Here is a 21,557-nt window from a genome sequence, read left to right on the forward strand (position 1 = left end):
GTTCTGGAGAGACCTCGGGGTGGTGCTGTCATTCGCACTCACCTTTTATCCGCTACACCTCTTTTCTCTTCTTTCTTTATTTTTGGTTGTTCTTTTCCCCAATTTGATTTATAACTTTAGACGCTACAGAGTAATTCTCAATAACGCCTCATTGCACAAGGTTCCTCTTTGTGTCCTGTCTTCATATATATGCCGGGAAATCTTTTTGCTCGCTTTCGCTGTCTCCTATTCTGCCCTCCCCATCTTGATCTCTGTTGGAGTTTGCTCTGCCCAGTCAGCAGGTAAGACCTGACCACTGCAGCAGTGAGAGAGCGAAAAAAGAGATAGAGAGAAAGAGAGATTAGAAAGAGGGGAGATGGCAAAAGAACCAAACACAAAAAACCTTGTGGTCCAGAAATGTAGCATAGATGAAAATGTTAAAAGATGCTTCTTAACATTCACTATATAGTGATGGTTTTATGTTTGCTGTCTCTCTTGGGCTGATTGTTATGTATTATTTATTTGTAGTCAGTGTTTACACTTCCCTCAATTTTTTTAAAGCATTTCCACTTCTTAGCTGTAAAGTACCCTTGAAAGTGAGTTCATGTTCAGTGTTTTGAGGCAGTATATTGATCTTGTATTGATTGCATAATGCAAGAAATTCAATATGATGACCGAACGTTCCTGGGACATTCAAAAACACTGAAGCTCTTTAATGTGCTGCTTATACAAATGTGTGTTTGCTTATGTACTTGGTTCACATATGCTAATAAGAATGTGTATTTGACTTTGTTTGTATATCATGTCAGAATGACAAAATTGCTGCAATTGCTGTCATATGTGATGTGATGAGGCTAAACACAGTGTGACATATGTGGTCTGGTAATACTAATAAAAGAGGCCAATAAGTAAGCCACACCCACAGTCCCGTCAGTCTTTGCTACTCGTTGGTATTTTAAAACATGCAAACTGTATTTACTGCAAAAAATGACTTTCTTACTTGGTATTTTTGTCTTGTTTTCAGTACAAATATCTAAAAATTCTTAAATCAAGATGTATTTTTGATGAGCAAAATGACCTAAGAAAATAAGTCTAGTTTTAAGACAAAAAAAAATATAAAATGTAAGTGAAATTGTGATTAAAACAAGGAAAAATATCTGCCAATGGGGTGAGAATTTTTTTTGAAATAAATAAATTTTTTTCTTAAACACTTAATTCAAGAAAAAAATTCTCACTCCATTGGCAGATATTTTTGCTTGTCTTAAACACATTTTCAATTAAATTGTATATATATATATATATATTTTTTTAACTTATTTTCTTATTTTGCTTACCAAGAAATTGCATCTTGATTTAAGAATTTTTAGATATTTGTACTGAAAACAAGACAAAAATACTAAGTAAGAAAGTTAGTATTTAACACTGCATTACCTGATATATTACCTGATACCTGAACTTTTCAGCATGCCCCCCGAAGCAAATTCATGACATAAATGATCTAAAAATTTGAATTTGAATTAAACAAAACATTATAAATTATACTATGTTGTGCTGTTGTTTAGTAGCTTTATTTTTCTGTGGTTTGATTATATAAAAGTTAATGCGTTTTACAAAATTTCATAAAACTGGGGCCACCCTGACACCACATCACCAGTTTGGGAACCACTGCGATAAAAGTTATGCAATACAATAAAGCTTTAAGTTTGTTTAACTAATTGAAAAGATTGATCGGCCAAAGCTGATTATTTAAGGAATATTCCACTTTCCTAAAAAAATCCCAATAATTTACTTACCCCCATGTTACCCAATATGATTATGTCTTTCTTTGTTCAGTCGAGAAGAAATTACGTTTGTTATGGAAAACATTCCAGGGTTTTTCTCAATTTAACAGACTTTATTGGACCTCAACAGTTTATAGTTTCAATGCAGTTTAAAATAGCAGTTTCAAACGATCCCAAATGGGGCAAAAGGGTCTTATCAAGGGAAACGATCATTTTCGGCAAGAAAAATACAAAATATGCACTTTTAAACCACAACTTCTCGTCTTACACTAGCATTGTGATGCGCTAGCGTGACCTTACATAATTGTGCAATCACGTTGAAATGTTACACATGACATATGTGAAACTACCACCCCAGTGTTTACATTTGTGAAGAAAGAGGATCGTTCCAAAGTTGTTGTATGTTTATTGTTTAAAATGGTCTGCAAGTGTGCTTTTACTCTCTAGAGCTAGACAAGAAGTTGTTGTTTAAACGTGCTTATTTTTTATTTTTCTTGACAAAAATGACGATCATTTTGCTAGATAACACCCTTTTGCATCAGTTGGGACCGTTTATAGCCCTTTGAAGCTGCGATGTAACTGCAATTTTAAACAGCATACAGAAACTGTAAACTGTTGAGGTCAACTATTTGGAAAAAAAATCTGGTGTTTTACTCAAAAAACGTAATTTCTTCTTGATTGAACAAAGAAAGACAAACATCTTGGATCACAAAGGGGTGAGTAAATTATCGGGATTTTTTAACGAAAGTGGAATATTCCTTTTGAAAATTCCTACATTTCCAAATATCGGTCGATATATCGGCATATTATTATGATTGATATATCGCCCTATCACTTCTTGATACCCATTATTTTTTTAAAGTACTATGAAAAAAATATCCAAACCTACAGATAATTATGCAACAATCATGCAAAATACAATAATATCATGTATTCTTTATATTTAATAAGTTTCTGTTTTTTATTATGTCTCTTCTGTTTGTACTAACATCTATTAACTGCAAAGCTTCTTTGCCACATGCAGTGAAAAATTGTGTAAAGTGCTATAGAAATCGAATTGAATATTTTAATGTCAACCCTTGCTCCTAACAGATCCAAGTGATAAGGATCGAGACAGAAGACAACAGAGAAACACGTTCAGCTAAAGATGCTTTACTGTTATGGTGTCAGATGAAAACAGCAGGGTAAGACTCATAACATTTAACCCTCAACAATCCTAGTCAACAATCAAAATGTATTAAGTTTATTTGTGCATGATATATGTTTAGCACATCTTTGTTGGTTTGCTGTTTCCTGTTTTTGGTCCCAGGTACCCTGAGGTCAACATTCACAACTTCACCACCTGCTGGAGGGACGGCCTGGCATTCAACGCTCTCATTCACAGGCATAGGTTTGTGCCCTCATACATCATACATATTTTGCCTTCTTACATTGCATTCCACATCACTGGTTGTTCATATTCCTGCTTTACAGGCCCGATTTAATTGAATTCCACAAGTTAACCAGATCCAATGCGACACACAACCTACAACAAGCCTTCAACATAGCAGAGCAGAGTCTTGGACTCACCAAACTATTAGACCCTGAGGGTATAAACTTCATATAATCTGAATGAACAAAGTTACTACAACGTGAACTTTTAAATGCCAGTAATTCAATTAAATAGATATATATTATCTGTCTGCTGTCCTTTTTTTTCCTAACTCAGATGTAAACACAGAAAATCCAGATGAGAAGTCCATCATCACCTATGTAGTATCCTACTACCATTACTTCTCCAAAATGAAGGCACTTATCGTAGAAGGGAAGAGGATTGGTAAGGTAAGAGAGGCATATCTGAAAAAAGGACCATACTTTCTCAGTTTAATCTTAATCTCTTAAACTGTCATTAACTCTCTGTAGGTGTTGGATAACGCTATAGAAGCTGAGAAGATCATTCGGCGGTACGAGGCTTTAGCCTCTGACCTGTTGGAGTGGATTGAGAAAACCATTGGCATCATAAGCAATCAGAAGTTCGCTAACTCGCTGTCTGGTGTTCAGCAACAACTTCAAGCCTTCACCACATACTGCACCATCGAAAAGCCAATCAAGTAAGAGAATAAATGAAACTAAATATATTGGCAAATCGATCCCTGCCAGTCAAATACATTCAATCGGACTATTTCTGTGAATTACTTTAGCTTGGTTCTTTTATCTCTAAAGCATTTACACAAATATGTATAATTTACTCCAACCAAGTTGTATATGACTTAGTTGAACACAAACAAGCAATTTTATATAAAAATGTCATCATGCTGTCTTCCTGTATGAACAAGTTAAAGGTCCAAACAGCACATCCATCCATCATTAAAATAATCCAAATACTCCAGTAAGTTAATATGTCTTCTGAAATGATACAACATGATTGTGAGAGAAAATCTTTTATATTTTGAGCTTATTTAGGGACCGATATGTCACATGTCCATGAAAACATACAGATCAGTATGGTACAGTAAATTCAGATAGGGTGGCACATTTGAAGCTCATTGAGTTTTACATGTCTCTGTCGTTCATGATGATGCAATACACACTGTTGCCATTTTTATGCTTTTTGTTTATATACGTGTTAAATTTTAGTGGCAAGACTATCCACATCGTTAAAAATTCCTTATTGCACCTAAATTTTTAAGTTTATTCAATTTGACTTTACAATTAATTTCAGCTTTCTTGACTAGTGATAAGTTGCTATAAATGATAAAGTAACAATAATTGAATTACATTTTAATTTGATAAAATATAGCAACTCATCAGCGTTTTTGGGTGAATTATTCCTTAAAAATGTAAACGGACAGCAGTTTAATCACTTGCATTTGTCTTCTCACTGTATTTTTTGTAGACTGTTAGTAAAATACTATAATTGTCAAAATTTGTACCCCAGCCAGGGTTGCCAGGTCCAAGAAAAATGTCCAGCCCAATGACAACTTAAAACCCACCCAAAAGGAATGAAAACTAGCCCAATTTTTACATTTGTCCAATCACAGTTGAAAACTGCGGGATTACAACAAAAGTCTGTAAATTAAACTCTTTCTATTGCTTTTAATGTACTTTCCAGATGAAATTTTTCTTAATGCACTTAAAGTGCTCTATTTTCACACACTATTCGTTTCCGTTCATACAAAAAAAAACATTAGTACTTTAGTACTTCTTAAGATTATCTTAAGAACATCTAAGTGTACCTAATCGTGCCACTTTGAGACAGTTTATAAACTCTGCCCTTTTAACTATCTTTGTATTTAAAAAAATATTTAACTTGAAAAGATCATACAAAGATGGGTTCACAAAGTCTGTAGACATCCTCTCAGTATAGACGTAACTCCTCACGTAAGGTAATTTCTTGTTTCTGACGTGATATTAAGAGCAAAACGCGCCCCTCTACTCACTTTTCCACTGACTTCCTGACGTTGAAGCGGTCCTTGGGTTGACAGGTATTGCTTATGGGATTAATGCACATTAGGAAAATAAAGAATGTTCATTTTATAAGTCTACAGATAAACATTTTCGCGGCCGCGGCACATTATAAAACTAGCCCAAAAAAACGCAACCCACGGCTCCGAATTTTTTCCCGCAACTGTATTTTCAAAATAACCCAATTGTGCGGGAAAACCGCGACCCTGGCAACACTGACCCCAGCTGTCACGGGTCTGTACCCTTTAAAAAGGCTCAAATGTAAACATTTAATACCAATAGGTAGCTTTAAAGTACTAATATGAACTCTTTTGGTGCACTAATGTGAACTCTTTTACTTTTCGAAAGGATACCGCCCCAGCACATATATAAAAAAAAACTATAGGGCTCGTTATAGTTGTGCGTAGGTCCTACGGCGTAGGTTCCGCGTCGGTTTCCATTTATACTTTTGCGTCGTCGACGTGCAAACACGCGCGCAGGCCGCTGGTAGGCAGAATCCTTACTACGGCACGCCCCTTACGTCAATGTTTCTGTGTTTTGTTCACACAGAATGCTTTCCGTGAATGTAACGGCAATGTTAATACAGGGAGCCATCCCTGAAGTGTTTGTGTTTACACAGAAGCCTCTCTGCCAATTTTTCGAAAATGTTCTTACACCAGAGTGCTGTGTGAATGGGGTTTCAATTTCTATAGACTGATATTTGTTTGGGTCAGAAATAGTATCTGTGCTATTAAGAGTTAGATTAGGTTACAGTTAAGTTAATGTGCATTTAGTATTATTTGTTACATGGATGTTTTTTCCAGGTTTCAGGAGAAGGGAAACCTGGAGGTGCTGCTTTTCACCATCCAAAGCAAGCTCAGAGCTAATAATCAGAAGCCATATGTGCCTCATGACGGAAAACTGATCTCAGACATCAATAAGGTATACAATGTTTAGTAATGCAACTGACTACAAAATATTGTTTTACATTATTCATATTTTACACTATACTTCCTGATATTTAATAAACATATTTTGTCTCGTGAAAGGCATGGGAGAGATTAGAGAAGGCGGAGCATGAAAGGGGTGTGGCTCTTAGAAAAGAGCTGATTCGTCAGGAAAAGCTGGAACTTCTCGCTCAACGATTCGATCATAAGACCACTATGAGGCAGGCTTGGCTAAATGAAAACCAACGCCTGGTCTCACAGGTAAAAACTGAATACAACTGATAACCACCAAACATTTCCGTTTCACAGCAAGTTTGAAACAAATGTTTTATAAGAGATTGATCTCTATGTTCTAGTCTATCCTTATAACGCTGTAAAAAAGTTGTGCAGTAAATGTTTCAAAGTATCTTTCAACTCTCTGTTGTTGTCAGGACAATTTCGGCTACGACCTGCCAGCAGTAGAAGCGGCCATGAAGAAACACGAGGCGATCGAAGCGGACATCTTGTCGTATGAGGAACGCATCAGTGTGGTGTTGGAGCTGGCTTCTGAGATGGAGTCCGAAAGTTACTACGACATCCGACGTATCTCGGCACGTAAAGAAAACATACTCGGTCAGTGGAATCTTCTAAAGGAGCTGGTGGTGGGACGGAAAGCCCGTCTGGAGAAGAACCTGGCCCTGCAGAAGACCTTCCAAGAAATGGTCTACATGATCGATTGGATGGAGGAAATGCAGGTTGGTTGAGTAATGGTTTTTACTCATGTGTAAGTATATCAAGATACTAAAATATACAGATAAATACATCGCAGCAACATACATATTTAACCTCTAACAACTGAGCTACATGAGCATACAGTTGAGAATCCCTTGAGAGCTTTTTCTTTTTCACCATACATCCATCCTTCACAAAGCTTTACCCACCCACATAAAGAGCAGTAGTAACACGAACAAGATTAAACAAACTTAGCCACTTTCTTGACCAAATCCTCATACTTATTCCAGGTTAAGCTGCTGTCTAAGGACTATGGAAAACACCTTCTCGAGGTCGAGGATATGCTACAGAAACAAAGTTTACAGGAGGCCGACATCGCCATACAGGCTGAGAGAGTTCAAACGCTCAACACTTCAGCTCTTAAATTCACCACCATTGAAGGTGAATGTGCTGTAGAAGAGTTATATGATGAATATTGATCACTGTCTAACAAATTTTTCCGGTCCTGTTTCTTGTCTTTGTGTTGCTCAGGCTACCAGCCGTGTGACCCTCAGGTAATATGTAACAGGGTCAGCCATGTGAACACCTGCCTGGAAGAGTTAAAGCAGCTGGCCGCTAAGCGTCGCTCAGAGCTTGAAGATTCGCTCGAGTTGTGGGCCTTCTTCCAGGAGGTGGAGGAATCAGAGGCCTGGATCCGTGAAAAGACTTCCATTTTGGCCACGCAGAGCTGCGGAAAAGACCTGAGCAGCGTCCTGCGACTTCTGCAGAAACACAAAACTCTGGCCGGGGAACTGCTGGCCCGTCGCGCCCTCCTTCAGCAGACCATGAAGAAGGGCAAGCAGATCCTCACCCAGAAGAGCTTCGGCACGGCGGGAATACAAGAGAGGCTGATGGAAACCAAGGTGGAGTGGAAGAGATTAGAAGAGCATGCGGCACAGAGGCTGTGTAACCTGCAGGAGGCGTTAGACTTCTTTCAGTTCAGCACCGAGACGGATGATCTGCTAGCTTGGCTCCAAGACATCTACAGACTCGTTTCCAGTGAGGACTTCGGGCACGATGAGTACTCGACACAGTCTCTCCTTAAAAAGCACAGGGGCGTGCGAGACAGTATTGACAAACACCGCGTGCACGTTGTGGGCCTTCGAAAACACATGGTGGCGCTGCCGTTGCATTACCGGGAGCTGGACGAGGTGCGAACGCGCATGTCGGAGACGGAGCAGCTCTACGCAGAGGTGGCGGAGGTCGCCGTGTTGAGGCAGCAGTGGTTGCACGATGCATTGGCTGTGTATCGTATGTTCAGCGAGGTGAACGCCTGTGAGGTGTGGATTGATGAGAAGGAGCAGTGGCTGAACAAAATGGATGTTCCAGAGAGACTAGAGGACGTGGAGGTGGTGGCACACAGGTAGGAGGTCTGACCGGGAATGCAAATCCCAATTTAAGTCTATCATCGGTCATGGCAGACATTTGGGGGCAGTTTCCATGACAAGGTTTAGGTTAAGCCAGGACTAGGCCTAGGTCTTGAGACAAAACTGTAGCAGCAACCAGTAATAATGGGAACTATCCTATTGATTCCTATGGGAATAGGATAAGCCCTGTCCGGGAAACCACCCTTTGGTTTTCTACCTAATTTTATCTTACAATTTAAGAGTATATAGGGACATACTACAGTAGTACAATAATAGCATGAGGTAAACTGCTGTACTGGTGCTAAAAGTGAAAACGGACTGTTTTATTGTGCACAATCAAAAAAAAAAAATGTATTTGATGTTATACTGGAGTACCTGCCATGTTCCTAAAAGCATTTGTGAAAATAAGCCCTAAACTGCACTGTTAATGATGTACATCTGTGTATGAAGGTTTGAAAGCTTGGACCAGGAGATGAACAGTCTGATGGGAAGGATACTTGATGTGAATCAGATTGTCCAGCAGCTGTTAGACAGTGGTCACCCCAGCTCTACTGAAGTCAGGGGTTGCCAAGACCACCTTAACAGCAGGTAACACCAGCAGATTGTTGTTGTCTGGATTGGTTGGGTTACATTTTTATTTTTTTAGTTGAGTAGTTTATAATGTTTTAAAGGGATAGTTCACATAAAAATGGAAATTCTGCCATCATTTACTCAGATATTATAAGGAATGTTTGTAACCATACCGATCAGAGGCCCTGTTGACTTTCATAGTAGGATAAAAGAATACTATGAAAGTCAATGGGGCTTTTGATCGGTTGGGTATAAACATTCCTCAAAATATCTTCCTTTGTGTAAATCAAAAAAAAAGAAATGTACACAGGTTTGTAACAACATGAGAATGAGTAAATATTTTTTTTGAATTTTCATTTTTCCCTTTAATGCTCAGCATCAATTTGTAAAAGTGGTGATGCATATACCTCTGTTTCATCTCAAATCCCAGTTATTCACTATTTTCTTTTTTGTATTTTTTATTCAATTTTATTCAGAATTCCTGCATGCTCCAAATTCTGCATTTGTCCATCATGTTTAATGCATGGTTCTACATACATGTAAGCGTCTTTAGAAAATAGGCTGCTGGTTTCATAAGCTTCCACTGAAACTAGCAAACTGTGATGTATGTGCGAAAACTCCAGTGATCCGTTTTAGACCGACCTTGGCATAAACAGACTCTCTAAACTTGCCGCCATCTGCTGTGGCTGCCACATACAGTGCCCGCCTAACCTGACTTAATACATCACACTGTAGGGTCAAGCCTAAACTTATTGACATTGTGTATTCAATATCAGTATTTATCAATATAAATATATGTGTATGAGTTGTGTGGTCCTGTTGAGTTGTTTGAATCATGTTTTTATGACTGAGTAGTTTTATTATCTGTGCATATGGGCATTTTTCCCAGAAGGGAAAGACTACATGCATGGACTAAATGCAAATCGTAAAATTTGAGACTTTAATGCTTCTTCCTCCATGTCACAGGTGGAACCGAATCGTTGAGCTGGTTGAGCAGAGGAAAGATCACCTGGACTCAATCTTGCGTATCCAGAACTACCTCCTGGAATGCACGGAGATCAAGTCCCAGATTCAGGAAAAACGGAAAGCCATAGATGCCACACAATACTTGGGCAGTGACCTGGGCAGCGTGCTGGCCCTGCAGCGTCGTCTCTCCACCATGGAGGGTGCTCTCTCCGTTCTTGAGCCTAAACTCATTCACCTTCAGGAGGAGGCAGAGGATCTCGCGACGTCCCATCCGGGAAAGGCGGTGGACATCCTGGTGCCTTTTGAGGGCATCAGCGTAGAGTGGGAAGAACTAAAGCGTACCTTGCAAGGATGTGAAGACTCCTTAACCGTCGCTGGACACCTGCAGCAGTTCATCCAAGACTTGGACTCGTTTCTTACCTGGTTGGTGCAAACTCAGACCGCTGCTGCTTCAGATGAGCTTCCCAATGCTTTGGAGGATGCAGAGCGGTTGATAAACCAACATGCAGCACTTAAGGAGGAGATAGGGAGATATGAAGAAGACTATGAACGTCTTCAGTCTGTGAATGAGCTCCTGGAGTCCGAGGAAGCGCCGTTACCTCATGGAGCTCTGCAGCAGTGGCTACACAAACTGGATGTGGGTTGGAACAAGCTGCTGGAGATGTGGGAGAGCAGGAGGGAGGTGCTGGTTCAAGCTCATATCTTTCATCTCTTCCTGAGGGACGTCAAGCAGGCAGAGTCCTTCCTCAATAACCAGGTAAAACACCTTGATGTTTTTAAGTTGTAGTGTATTCCTTTAATTTTAATGTTTTTGTCTTGGCCGTTTTTCATTGAAGATAATGTATACAACAACAAATAAATCTCTATTTATGATTGTTCTTACTTACGGCTTCAGAATGATGAGACAGGAGTAGATCTGACTGATGGTTTTTAGGGTCACATATTTAAATGTCAGAAAATACATTCTAAAGCATATCCTGCTTTTTGTGTTTGCTCATCGCTTTATAAAAATATCTTAAATGCAGTTTAAATGTCAGAGGTTATGCATTTCTTTAGCCGAGTCTGGGTGTATGTTAGAAGTCGTGTCTGTTCTGCTTCGCTGAAAGTCTGGATTCGCTTTCACCCGATGCCCGCGGGCACAGATAAAGACTCTCTGAACTCTAATATGTGTCATTAAGTATGAACTGGTTTGCTTTAAACACATGTGGCAGTAATTTTTCATTTGCATCTTGTTGCCCTGAATGTTTACTTGTGAAAGCATAGAAACAGTAAAATCTAGATTAATGTTGAAAAGATTTGCGTAAATCTATATAGAAATGATTGTAAAAATGACTTAGTACAAAGGTAATACCATGTCTTGTTTTTGACATATACTATTGTAATGCCATGCACTTATGTTTCATAGACTCATGGTTGGGTAAAATATGGACTTTGGATTAAATTAACCCTAAACATTTCCATATTTGACCCAACCATGGCATGAAAGAATAGGTTCATTTAAATTTATAGGCAGTACCAAATAGTATAGATTAATTGTGATTAATCGCATACAAAATAAATGTTAGTTTTTGCATTTATGTGTGCGTTTTATGTGTAATTATTATGTATATTTAAACACACACACACACACACACACACACACACACACACACACACACACACACACACACACACACACACACACACACACACACACACATACATTTATACAACAGATTTTTTTATTAATATACTGTATATTTTTTATTTATGTATAATAAAGAATATATAAAAAGAAATATATATAATAGGGCTGTCAAAAGATTAATCGCGATTGATGGCATACAAAGTAAAAGTTTGTATTTGCATAATATATTTGCGTGTAATAATTTTTTATATATAAAAACACATATATAACATTTTTATCTTTCTATCTATCTAGCTATCTATCTATATAAAATATATCAAAATCTCAATAAATAAATAAATAAGTTTATATATACATATATATATATATACATGCATGTGTGTGTATTTATACATACAAAACAATTACACACAGTGCACACACACATATATTATGCAAAAACAAACTTTTATTTTGTATGCGATTAATTGCGATTATTCTTTTGACAGCCCTATTATATATATATATATATAAATATATATATATATATATATATATATATATATATATATTTATTTATTTTTATATATTCTTTATTATACATAAATAAAAAATCTTTTGACAGCCCTAATATATAAACACATGTAAATATATACATCATGATTACACACAGCACCCATCATATATTATGCAAAAACATTTATTTTGTATCCAATTAATCTGCACTATTTGGTACTGACTATACATTTTAATTAACATTCGCTAGGTTGTTTTATGCATGGTGGGTCAAAGATGGATATTTTCTTTGTCAATTGTCCATATTTGACCCAAACACGAGTGCATGAAACAAGAGTGCATGGCATAACAATGGTATTTTGTATGCGATTAATCACGATTAATCTTTGCCCATTATATGAATGGGATATAATAAAGCACTATGGTACTGTACCATCTTATCACTACTATAACTGCCACAATACTGTTTTCCAAGGGTTTTAAGGTAAATGTCAATGCTATGGCTTTTTTGGATTTATCTTTTAATAGCTGTCATTATGTAACCTGTTTGCAAGAGAAATAGATTTGGCATAACTTTTGAAAAGTAGCCACACTTTTTAAATGGTTTGTTATTGCACCAACAAATCCTGCAAGTTGCGGCCATTATAGATTTGCTTTCAGTGTAACTGATCGGTGTTCATTTTAGATGAAGTCATCTTTTCTGTGTTTTTCACTCTTCTCAGGAGTCGGCATTGGCTCATGTGGAGCTCCCCACCACAGTGGAGACAGTAGAGGCAGCCATAAAGAAACACAAGGACTTCACCACCACCATGGAGCTCAACCTGCACCGCATTAAAGCTGTCATAGAGGCTGGAGAGAGTCTCATCAGTCAAAACAACATCTATTCAGAGCGGATCCGAGAGAGAGTGGACCTGCTTGCTAACAGGTCAAAAACTTTGGCATATTACCTCACAGGGCTGTGTCCTTTAAAAAAACTATGTCATTTGTGCCTGAATTGATTTTAAAATTGTATTATTATTGATTTTCCTCAAAGTTCCAAAGTAAATTGTATTTTCTACCTCTCAGGCTTTAATTACCAGCTACCATCATTGGCCATCAGTACCAAAATTGGCAACCAATATTAAAATAGGCGTTTTTTATTTTAAATATTTAGTTACACACTAAACATTGCTCTGAAATAATCTATCAAATAATAAATAAATAAAAGACATTTACTCTTCTTCATGCCAGCCATTTTGTACCATAGGCTATAGCAGGGATGGACAACTTCGGTCCTGGAGGGCCGGTGTCCTGCAGAGTAAGCTCCAACCACAATTAAACACACCTGAAGCAGCCAATTAAGGTCTTACTAGGCATACTAGAAACATTTAGGCAGGTGTGCTGAGGCAAGTTGGAGCTAAACTCTGCAGGACACCGGCCCTCCATGACCGAAGTTGCCCATCCCTGGGCAACAGGGAGATAACATGAGTAGATTATGGGTGAATTTTGGATTTTTGGACTTATTATTCCTTTAATGGGACAGAGAATGAAAAACCATTTTTACCTTGTCTTTGTTGAATAATGGTAGTCTACCCGCATTCACGAACATACAAAAAGTGCTAGACATGCTAAACATCTCAGTCTCATAGAAATTCCTCTTTTAGAAATGTCAGCCAGAAAACGGCCCAATCTGAAAAACTGATGCTTATGACATCACAGGCATCTCACTGCCCCTCCACTTTAAAATAATTGGCTACATTTTTTGAGTGGCAGCAAAGTCAGCAAAATAGGTGCAAAACCACTTGTTTAAAGGAGCGGTGAATCAAAAACTCAATTTTAACTTGATAATTTGTTATATGAGAGGTCATCATACTTAAATGAACATCCTGCAAGTTTCAGAACTGAAAACGTCCGTGCTACTGAAATATAACCGTTTTTGGCACCAAGCCAGCTAAACACTCCAGTGTGGAATTCGGAAATCTATGATGTCAAAGTAGAATTGAAGCATCTCCCCATAGCCAAATACAATGACCACTTTTGTAGCCCCACCCACAGCTTCGCGTGACACACGTGTGTCTCAATCAGTAAACATGTCTTTAAAGATTGCCAAATGTAACCAAAATGACTTTTAAATACATTTTTTCTGATAGACTTTTATTTTGATGCGGTGATCTGTTATGATAACCATGGTAACGAAGTCTTGGGTTGTGGAAGAACCGCGTGGGAACAACACAGAAGCTGAATACTTTAATTCGGAGGCTCGGAAAATAACATTAGTAATGCGTGGATAAAGGTTGTTTTTGAAGAGTTCCAGCTTGCGTGGGGAGTGTTTGATTACCTTGTGTACTGTGCGGATTCACTTGTAAAGAAGCAATTTGATGCTGGATTTGCAGAAAGACTGTGATTAAAAGCACCACTAATATTGGATCTGACGAAAATGACACAGCAAGTAAGACATTTTACTTTATTTAAGTTACACTATTGCTTTGTTAGAAGAGATCGCTTGATATGTCCTGTTGTAACATCCGTGTCTAAACACCTATGTTTGACTGTTTTAATTTACTAAAAACATTAAACGATTAATAAAGGTACAACACTTAAGAATACGATTGTAATTTAACGGTAGAAATATGCAAAGGAAGGACTTATCCTCCCCAATTTAGATTATGATGCCCGCTTACTGTGTTGTATACGGTAATTTAGGCAAGTTGCGTTTGAACGGTCAAACACTCAACAAAGCTTTTTTATCATATAACTGTGGTATGTAACGTTACGTGTATCTAAGAGCAACCTCACAAGCACAATAGAAATATACAAAGTTATTGATAAGAGCTTATCAGCCGCAGTTTATAATCTGATGCGCGCTTACTGTGTTGTATACGGTACTTTAGTCACGTCGAGTTTAAAGTTTTGTTTCTACTTTACTATACGTATTGTCATTTATGTGTATCATCTTTAGCACCCAGAATCTTTTGTGGCTCAAACATATATGTGTTCAGCTGCTATTTTCACACATTAATGTTTTATAACATTTCCCCACATGTAATGACGGGTAATGAAGACATCCAATCATAGCAGTGGGTGTTTACGTCCAGGTCTTCAATGCGGCCCGCCCCTTCAAACGAAGCTTTTCTCCAGAGAGACACTAATCCATGTTACAAAATAGCCTATTACTTATTGTTTTTGATGTTTTTGAATGTAAAAACCACGCGAACATCATAAGTAGACCTCAGACAACAGTAAAAAACAATAAAATCGACAAATTCACCGCCCCTCTAAAATCCCCCACCCTAATAGAGCTATCTGAGAGAGGTTTTCAGGAAGCTTCTAAGGCATTACAGACCCAAACAAAAACATTTTTGTCTATGTCACATCACAGAACAAGGATAAATACTCCATTCAATCATTCTATGTCACCTTTAATACTTGAAGTGTTCAAATACAAAAGGCGCCGACAACTCTGAAAAAAATTTGACCAAATGCTCTCTGCACTAATTATATGTTCATCAAATACTTTCACTTCAAATCAGATTAATCCCAGCCTCAGGTCATTCACAAATACCGTTTTGTTGGCAGAATCCATTAAACGCCATGTCGCTTTTTTGCAAAGTCCTCTAAGTGCACAGAAGAAGAACTGGATGAACGACGGCACACGTGTGAATCCGATTTCAATTGTCGAGCTGCAAGAGTTTTTTCCCCCGATTTAAGAAATAGCGTTAGGGTTATGGCATTAGTGAAATTAAGGCATTTCAATTACTGACTAATAAACTTATCATTGCCATTAAAGTGAAATTACTGAACCTAAACATAAGAGCGTAATAAGAAATGCTTATGTAAGAGGATTTTGCATCTCTTTATGACAAAACTTCTGTTCTGTTATAATGCAGCACTTATAATGTTTGTGTTGTATGTAATACGATGTTTACTGTACAATTTTTGCAGTTTTCCTCCAATGACAAACTTGTCACTTGAAATCTGTATCTGCCCTCCATCTCTGCTTTGCATTGTGGAAAGCTGCAGCTGCTTCTATAGACACAATTGAATTTCAACATAATTTTTCATAGAGACGTAAACAAAGAAACTCACTCAGAATTCAGAGTAACTCATCTGAATGCAGTCTCAGCCAGGAGCGTGAAATTGGATTTTGCAACACATTTGTGTATGAAATTGGTTATGGCCAATTCTCCTGTCTGTTTTAAACCAATATCATGCTATGGATAACAGTAAAACAATAAGAGTTTTGAATTTTTCTGTCTTTGTGCTTCCCACAGAGGAAACCAGAACCGTAACCTTGCTCAGCAGTGGCTTAATAAACTAAATATCCAGTGGGAGCTTCAGAGATTTCTGCAAGACTGCCATGAGGTAAGAGAAGCAAACTATCACTTTGCTGTGAAAAATATTTTGTCATCGGATGTGTGAAGGGCAATGTGGCCCTCTAAACAGTTTCGATAGGGAACTCCACTGTGCACATTACTGAAATACATATTACATACAATAGGGGTGAGCGTTCTTCCTTAAAAAGCATATCACTGTCTTTATAACAGAGAATCAGTGGCCACGATCTGAATTGCGAACTGGTTTATCATTTTAACATCCAGGCTGAAACCCATGCCCATAGTGCCTTAAAAAAAGACAGTTGTCAAAACTTGTTTTTTTTTATAATAAAATTGTTATCAGCAAACCATTAGATAATATTTGGGCAAATCCAAAGTGCTTAGAAATAATTATAGTAAAAAATGTCGCCAATCTGAATGAATACTGTATGCTCGATGAAGAGAAAGAGAGAGAGAGAGACAGAGAGAGAGAGAGAGAGAGAGAGAACAGAGAGAGACTGGGAGAGAGAATGCTCGGTGTGCACAGCTTTCTGCTTTTTCCCGGCCGCAGTTATCAACATCATTAATAAATTATTAGATAAAGCTAAAAAAAAATTCAATGCAGGAAAAACCCTGTTATAATGATAATCATACATAAAATGTAAAGTGTGCATCAGTCTTTTATGTGCTGCAGTGTCCTGAGCTTCAAACTGAAACTTGACGGTCTCAGTCTCTTTCCATCATTTGTTTTCATTGTAATTTTTGACTGCTCTAACATCTGTTAGTAATAATATTATTCAGACTTCGTAAGATTATTTGATTCATTGGTGGACATAAAATACAAATGCTTGAACAACAGTATGTGTGTGCGTCTGTTGTGTCTTAGCGTGCAGCGTTTCTTTAACCAGTGTGCTTTTCTGAACCAAAAACACGTGAAATAATATAAACATGACAACCAGTGCAGAGCTGAGTGTTTTGTACTTTTTGTAATTTAAGATTTGCTTCATTTTTACTTTCGCCTTGCATGAGGTAAAATACACTTGTTCTGTACATTAGAAGAAATCACAATCTATACGATTAGTTTAAAAAGTGGATCATGGACGTCTCCAAGATCTATCACGATATAAAATCGTCAGATCGCCCACTCCCAACATACAATATACATGCAGATATACAGTACTGTGCAGAAGTCTAAGGCCATGATGCCACAATTAGATTTGTTGTTTTTGCAATGTTATAGTGATCATATATAATTGTTTCTCAGTCTCTTTTATAGAATACATCCAGAAAATACAGTAAATGTGTATATAGTATTAAAAACAGTATAAAATTGTAAACTGATGTGTCAAGTTTTTACATTTACATTTAGTCATTTAGCAGATGCTTTTGTCCAAGGCAACTTACAAATGAGGTAAACAATAGAAGTATTTATAGCAATTAGGGCTGCAACAACGAATCGATTAAATCGATAAAAATCGATTACTAAAAGTGTTGGCAACGAATTTCATAATCGATTCATTGTGTCGCGTGACGCAGAGACGTTTAATTAAAAAAAAGGAAAAACTTCAGTTAGGCGCGGAGTGGAGTGAACACACTCGCACTGCGTCCCAAACCGCCTAATTCCTTAGCAATACAAGAACAGCAATACATAAGTGCACTGGAAATAGTCTCATCGAACAGTAGGCTATGTCATTTGTGCCTGAATTGATTTTAGAATTGTATTATTATTGATTTCTATGATTTACTTTTGAATTTTGAGGAAATCGTATTTTCTACCTCTCAGGCTTTAATTACCAGCTACCATCATTGGCCATCAGTACTAAAACTGACAACCAATATTTAAATAAGCGTTTTTTTATTTTAAATATTTGCAATCATCTATCAAATAATTAATAAATAAAAGACATTTACTCTCCTTCATGCCAGTCATTTTGAGTACCATAGGCTATAGGGAGATAACGTGACAGCATAAAATTATCCATTCGTTATTTATGAAGACTTGAAGTCATATACAAATGGTATGGCATAAGGGTGAGTAAATTATGGGTGAATTTTGGATTTTTGGACTATTATTCCTTTAATACTTGAAGTGTTCAAATACAAAAGGCGCCGACAACTCTGTAAAAAATTTGACCAAATGCTCTCTGCACTCATTATATGTTCATCAAATACTTTCACTTCAAATCAGATTAATCCCAGCCTCAGGTCATTCACAAATACTTTCAGTATACCTAGCCAGGGGTTGGTTAGTAATTTTTTTTTAAGTAATTTTTTTTTAAAGAAATGTACAGATAAAGAGAAAGTAAAAATAGAGAAACATAGTTAGTCCTTTATTAGGAAGTGAGGTAATGGCAGAAGAGATGTGTTTTTAGCCGAGTATTAAAGACAGCTACAGAGTCAGCAGATCGTGTCATGACTGGCAGAGGGTAAACTCCCCTAGGGTAAACTGCAGGATCTCTTAAGCCTAAATAAAATTAAATCCTCATTTCTAATTTTAAAGACATGAGTCTTTTTACTTCATTCTGCTCAAAAACGCTCAACATGTGTTTAGTGCCAAGAGAGGTCACGCTAAACACTTACGATGCTTAAAGAATCCTGAAAATCAGAAAAAATCTGACTGCTAGACAAGTGCCACCGCTGATTCGACATGTTTAATCGGCCAAATAACGGAAACAAAGCAGAACACACTGAATGACTAAGTCAGAAACTTTCAAAACTTCCAACAAACGCCAACTCCATCCAACATCAACCAACATTCGGACTTTAGGAGGTTTCTAATTCTGGTTGTCCTAGTAACAGCTATAAACAAATGAATAACCGTCCTCTCGGTAAACGACGAAAGACGGATGACGTGAACTCCACTGCTTTACTTTTATTGGTATCGCTTACAAAAGCTGCGCGTCAAGTTGAACTTTTCTCAACTTTTTTGTGTCGCTGGACACGCCCACTATCTGTCACCAACGGTCACTGTCTCGTGTTGCCGTAACTGCACATTTACACAGGGTGAAAGCATAAATGTTTCTCATTTACTTTTATGGGTGACGTCATGCGTTGTCCAACTGAATTGTGGATCAACGTTGCGTCACTGCCGTTGCTCACTTCAGAAGTTGAAAATGTATTGCACTAATGCGTGCTTAACGGTACATTCACACGTGAATGAAAGCGTTAACGCTTGAGAGAAGGCTTGTCTGAAGTGTGGCCAACTGCCAATCACAGTGGTCGCAACACATGCTCCGGTCTTGCATAAAAATAATAGCCCGGACATTTATTTGCATAAGGCGATCTGATTGGCTGGCGCACGCATTGGTGCTTGAAAAGTTGAGAAATGTTCAACTTCTGCTGTGATTAACGGCAGTGACGGATCCACAATTTAGTTTGGTAATGCATGATGTCACCCATTAAAGGTAAATGTGAAGCGTTAACGCCTTCGCCCTGTGTGAATGTACCGTAAGTCGCCAAGCTTCCATTGAAATGAACCAGATCTAGTTTAAAAGTGTGGATAAAATGAAATGCTTTAGGTCCAAACTGCTACTGTAATAGGCTGGTGATAGGTGCTTCTGGCATGGCCCAACCTGTGCAGATTTATTTAGGCATGTTCCTGTTCTTTCCTATCTCATGATCAATAATTCAGCAGGTCTCCTCATCACTTATTTAGCCGAGTGAACTTCAGTAGTGGATATGAGTATGTGTTTGTGTGCTCACTGTAGGGCTGAGGGACGAATCCCTGCCAAAGATCTGTTCTGTCAAACGCATGTTGAGAACAGAAAGGGTCCTGTGTGGACAAGACTGTAAATGCCTGTTACGGCAGTTTGACCTATGAGTTATTCCTATATTTTTTCACAGATGCAAAAATACAAACATGGACACCAAACCCCATCACTACAGCACAACCCTTACGGGATTGTTACGGGATTTGTTCTTGACGTTTTAGTATCTGAATGATCTCATTGTTTATTAAGAGCTTCTCTTCTGGTGTTGGTATATAGTAGGTAAGCATCAGTTTAGTGGAAAATTGATATCTGTGTCTCTGGATGGTCATTTGTTGACTTTGCACCGCTTTGGATCTATTGGTTCTTGGGCCCCAGGGGCTCTTTGAGAAAAAGCCATGATTGACCTAAATGACTTCATAGAGAACAGCACAGGGTCGCTCATTAAGGACAAAGGTCAATGTAGCGTTTAGGACGCACAGGAGAGAGGTTAAAAATCTCAATTCATCATGAAGAATCCATCCATTATAGTCTTCCATATTGTTAAATGACAGACTCCCTATTTTTTTCTCCTTTGTGTCTTGTACCCTCAATTTTTTATGTATTTGTTTATTTTGGAGGGGAGGAGCTGTACCTCTTTATCACCTCCCTCTGGTTTAATCTCTCACTCCTATTCGTTTTCCTGCTCGCTTAAAAAGGCTATGCCTTTGTGATGCTTGGATCTACGAAAGCTTTCTCTCTCTCTTTCTCTCCATCGGTATGGCTCGCTCCCCCTCCCTCACGTCTGGTTTTCCATCTATCTGTCTCTCTGCATGCTTTTCTCTCTCATCGTGTTTGGATGCTGCAGCAGTTTAAACTGGGTCTTTCAGCTCAGGCACGGCATCTCTGCAGTACTGAGTCAAGCTTAGGTTACAAAACAAGAGGAGGGGAGGAAAGAGTGGGGCACGCAGATGAAAGAAGACAATATGGATTTGCTTGAGATGCGAGACGCCGCACAAACGGGGTGAACAGTGTGCCTGGATGCACGGAGGAGGGGAGGCAAAAAAACGGTCCACACATCCTCTACTTGACACTCTCCGACGCCCACTAATCTCTCTCTCTCTCTGTGGCTAGCATTTCCATCAGCAATAATTACCACTTCTGGACTTATTTCTCTCTTAGTTCAGTCAGGCTTTTGCATGGACTCCTTTTTGGAAATTCAAAAATTATACTTTTATTTTTTGCAAAGATGTACAGTACATCACGTCTAGTGATTCTTTGCTGGATCGAACTGGATTGGATTTAAATCTTTGAAGATTTTTTGAGTTCTCTTCATTGTACCATGTCTTGAATATTTCATTCAGCGCTGTACTGTATGTGGACTGTGTACTTCGGCGTCTTTTGGGCAGTGTTGAGTTTTTCACTTTGGCTGATGTGGATTCAGGAACTTCATTTTCAGTCTTCACAACTTTCACAAGGTGGTAATTATACTAACATAAATAAAAATAACAACTAGGGCTGGGCATAGATTAATCTAGATTAATCTCATACAAAATAAAAGTACTTTTTTGCATAATATATGAGTTTGTGATGTGTGTAAATATTATATATATTTAAACCCACACACATACATACATACATACATACATACATATACATATACATATACACATA

The 21,557-nt window shown here is 37.9% G+C and overlaps 1 protein-coding gene across 6 annotated transcripts in view; it reads left to right on the forward strand.

Moving 5' to 3' along the window:
* The window catches only part of sptbn4b (spectrin, beta, non-erythrocytic 4b), a 76,345-nt gene that overhangs the window by 12,429 nt on the left and 42,359 nt on the right, over window positions 1-21,557 (forward strand). For all 6 annotated transcript variants that reach the window (XR_012337352.1, XM_073815823.1, XM_073815824.1 and 3 more), the window contains exons 5-18: window positions 2,853-2,944; window positions 3,070-3,150; window positions 3,234-3,349; window positions 3,469-3,581; window positions 3,663-3,850; window positions 6,008-6,125; window positions 6,233-6,391; window positions 6,562-6,864; window positions 7,132-7,282; window positions 7,373-8,243; window positions 8,698-8,835; window positions 9,784-10,540; window positions 12,628-12,830; window positions 16,156-16,246. Coding sequence is in view for 5 of the 6 variants with exons in the window: in XM_073815823.1 (XP_073671924.1) it covers window positions 2,853-2,944; window positions 3,070-3,150; window positions 3,234-3,349; window positions 3,469-3,581; window positions 3,663-3,850; window positions 6,008-6,125; window positions 6,233-6,391; window positions 6,562-6,864; window positions 7,132-7,282; window positions 7,373-8,243; window positions 8,698-8,835; window positions 9,784-10,540; window positions 12,628-12,830; window positions 16,156-16,246 (3,381 nt within the window). In the remaining variant the exon portion in view is untranslated. The remainder of the gene's footprint in view (window positions 1-2,852; window positions 2,945-3,069; window positions 3,151-3,233; window positions 3,350-3,468; window positions 3,582-3,662; window positions 3,851-6,007; window positions 6,126-6,232; window positions 6,392-6,561; window positions 6,865-7,131; window positions 7,283-7,372; window positions 8,244-8,697; window positions 8,836-9,783; window positions 10,541-12,627; window positions 12,831-16,155; window positions 16,247-21,557) is intronic.

The sequence above is a fragment of the Paramisgurnus dabryanus genome, chromosome 9 (assembly GCF_030506205.2).
Source record: "Paramisgurnus dabryanus chromosome 9, PD_genome_1.1, whole genome shotgun sequence".
NCBI lineage: Eukaryota > Metazoa > Chordata > Actinopteri > Cypriniformes > Cobitidae > Paramisgurnus > Paramisgurnus dabryanus.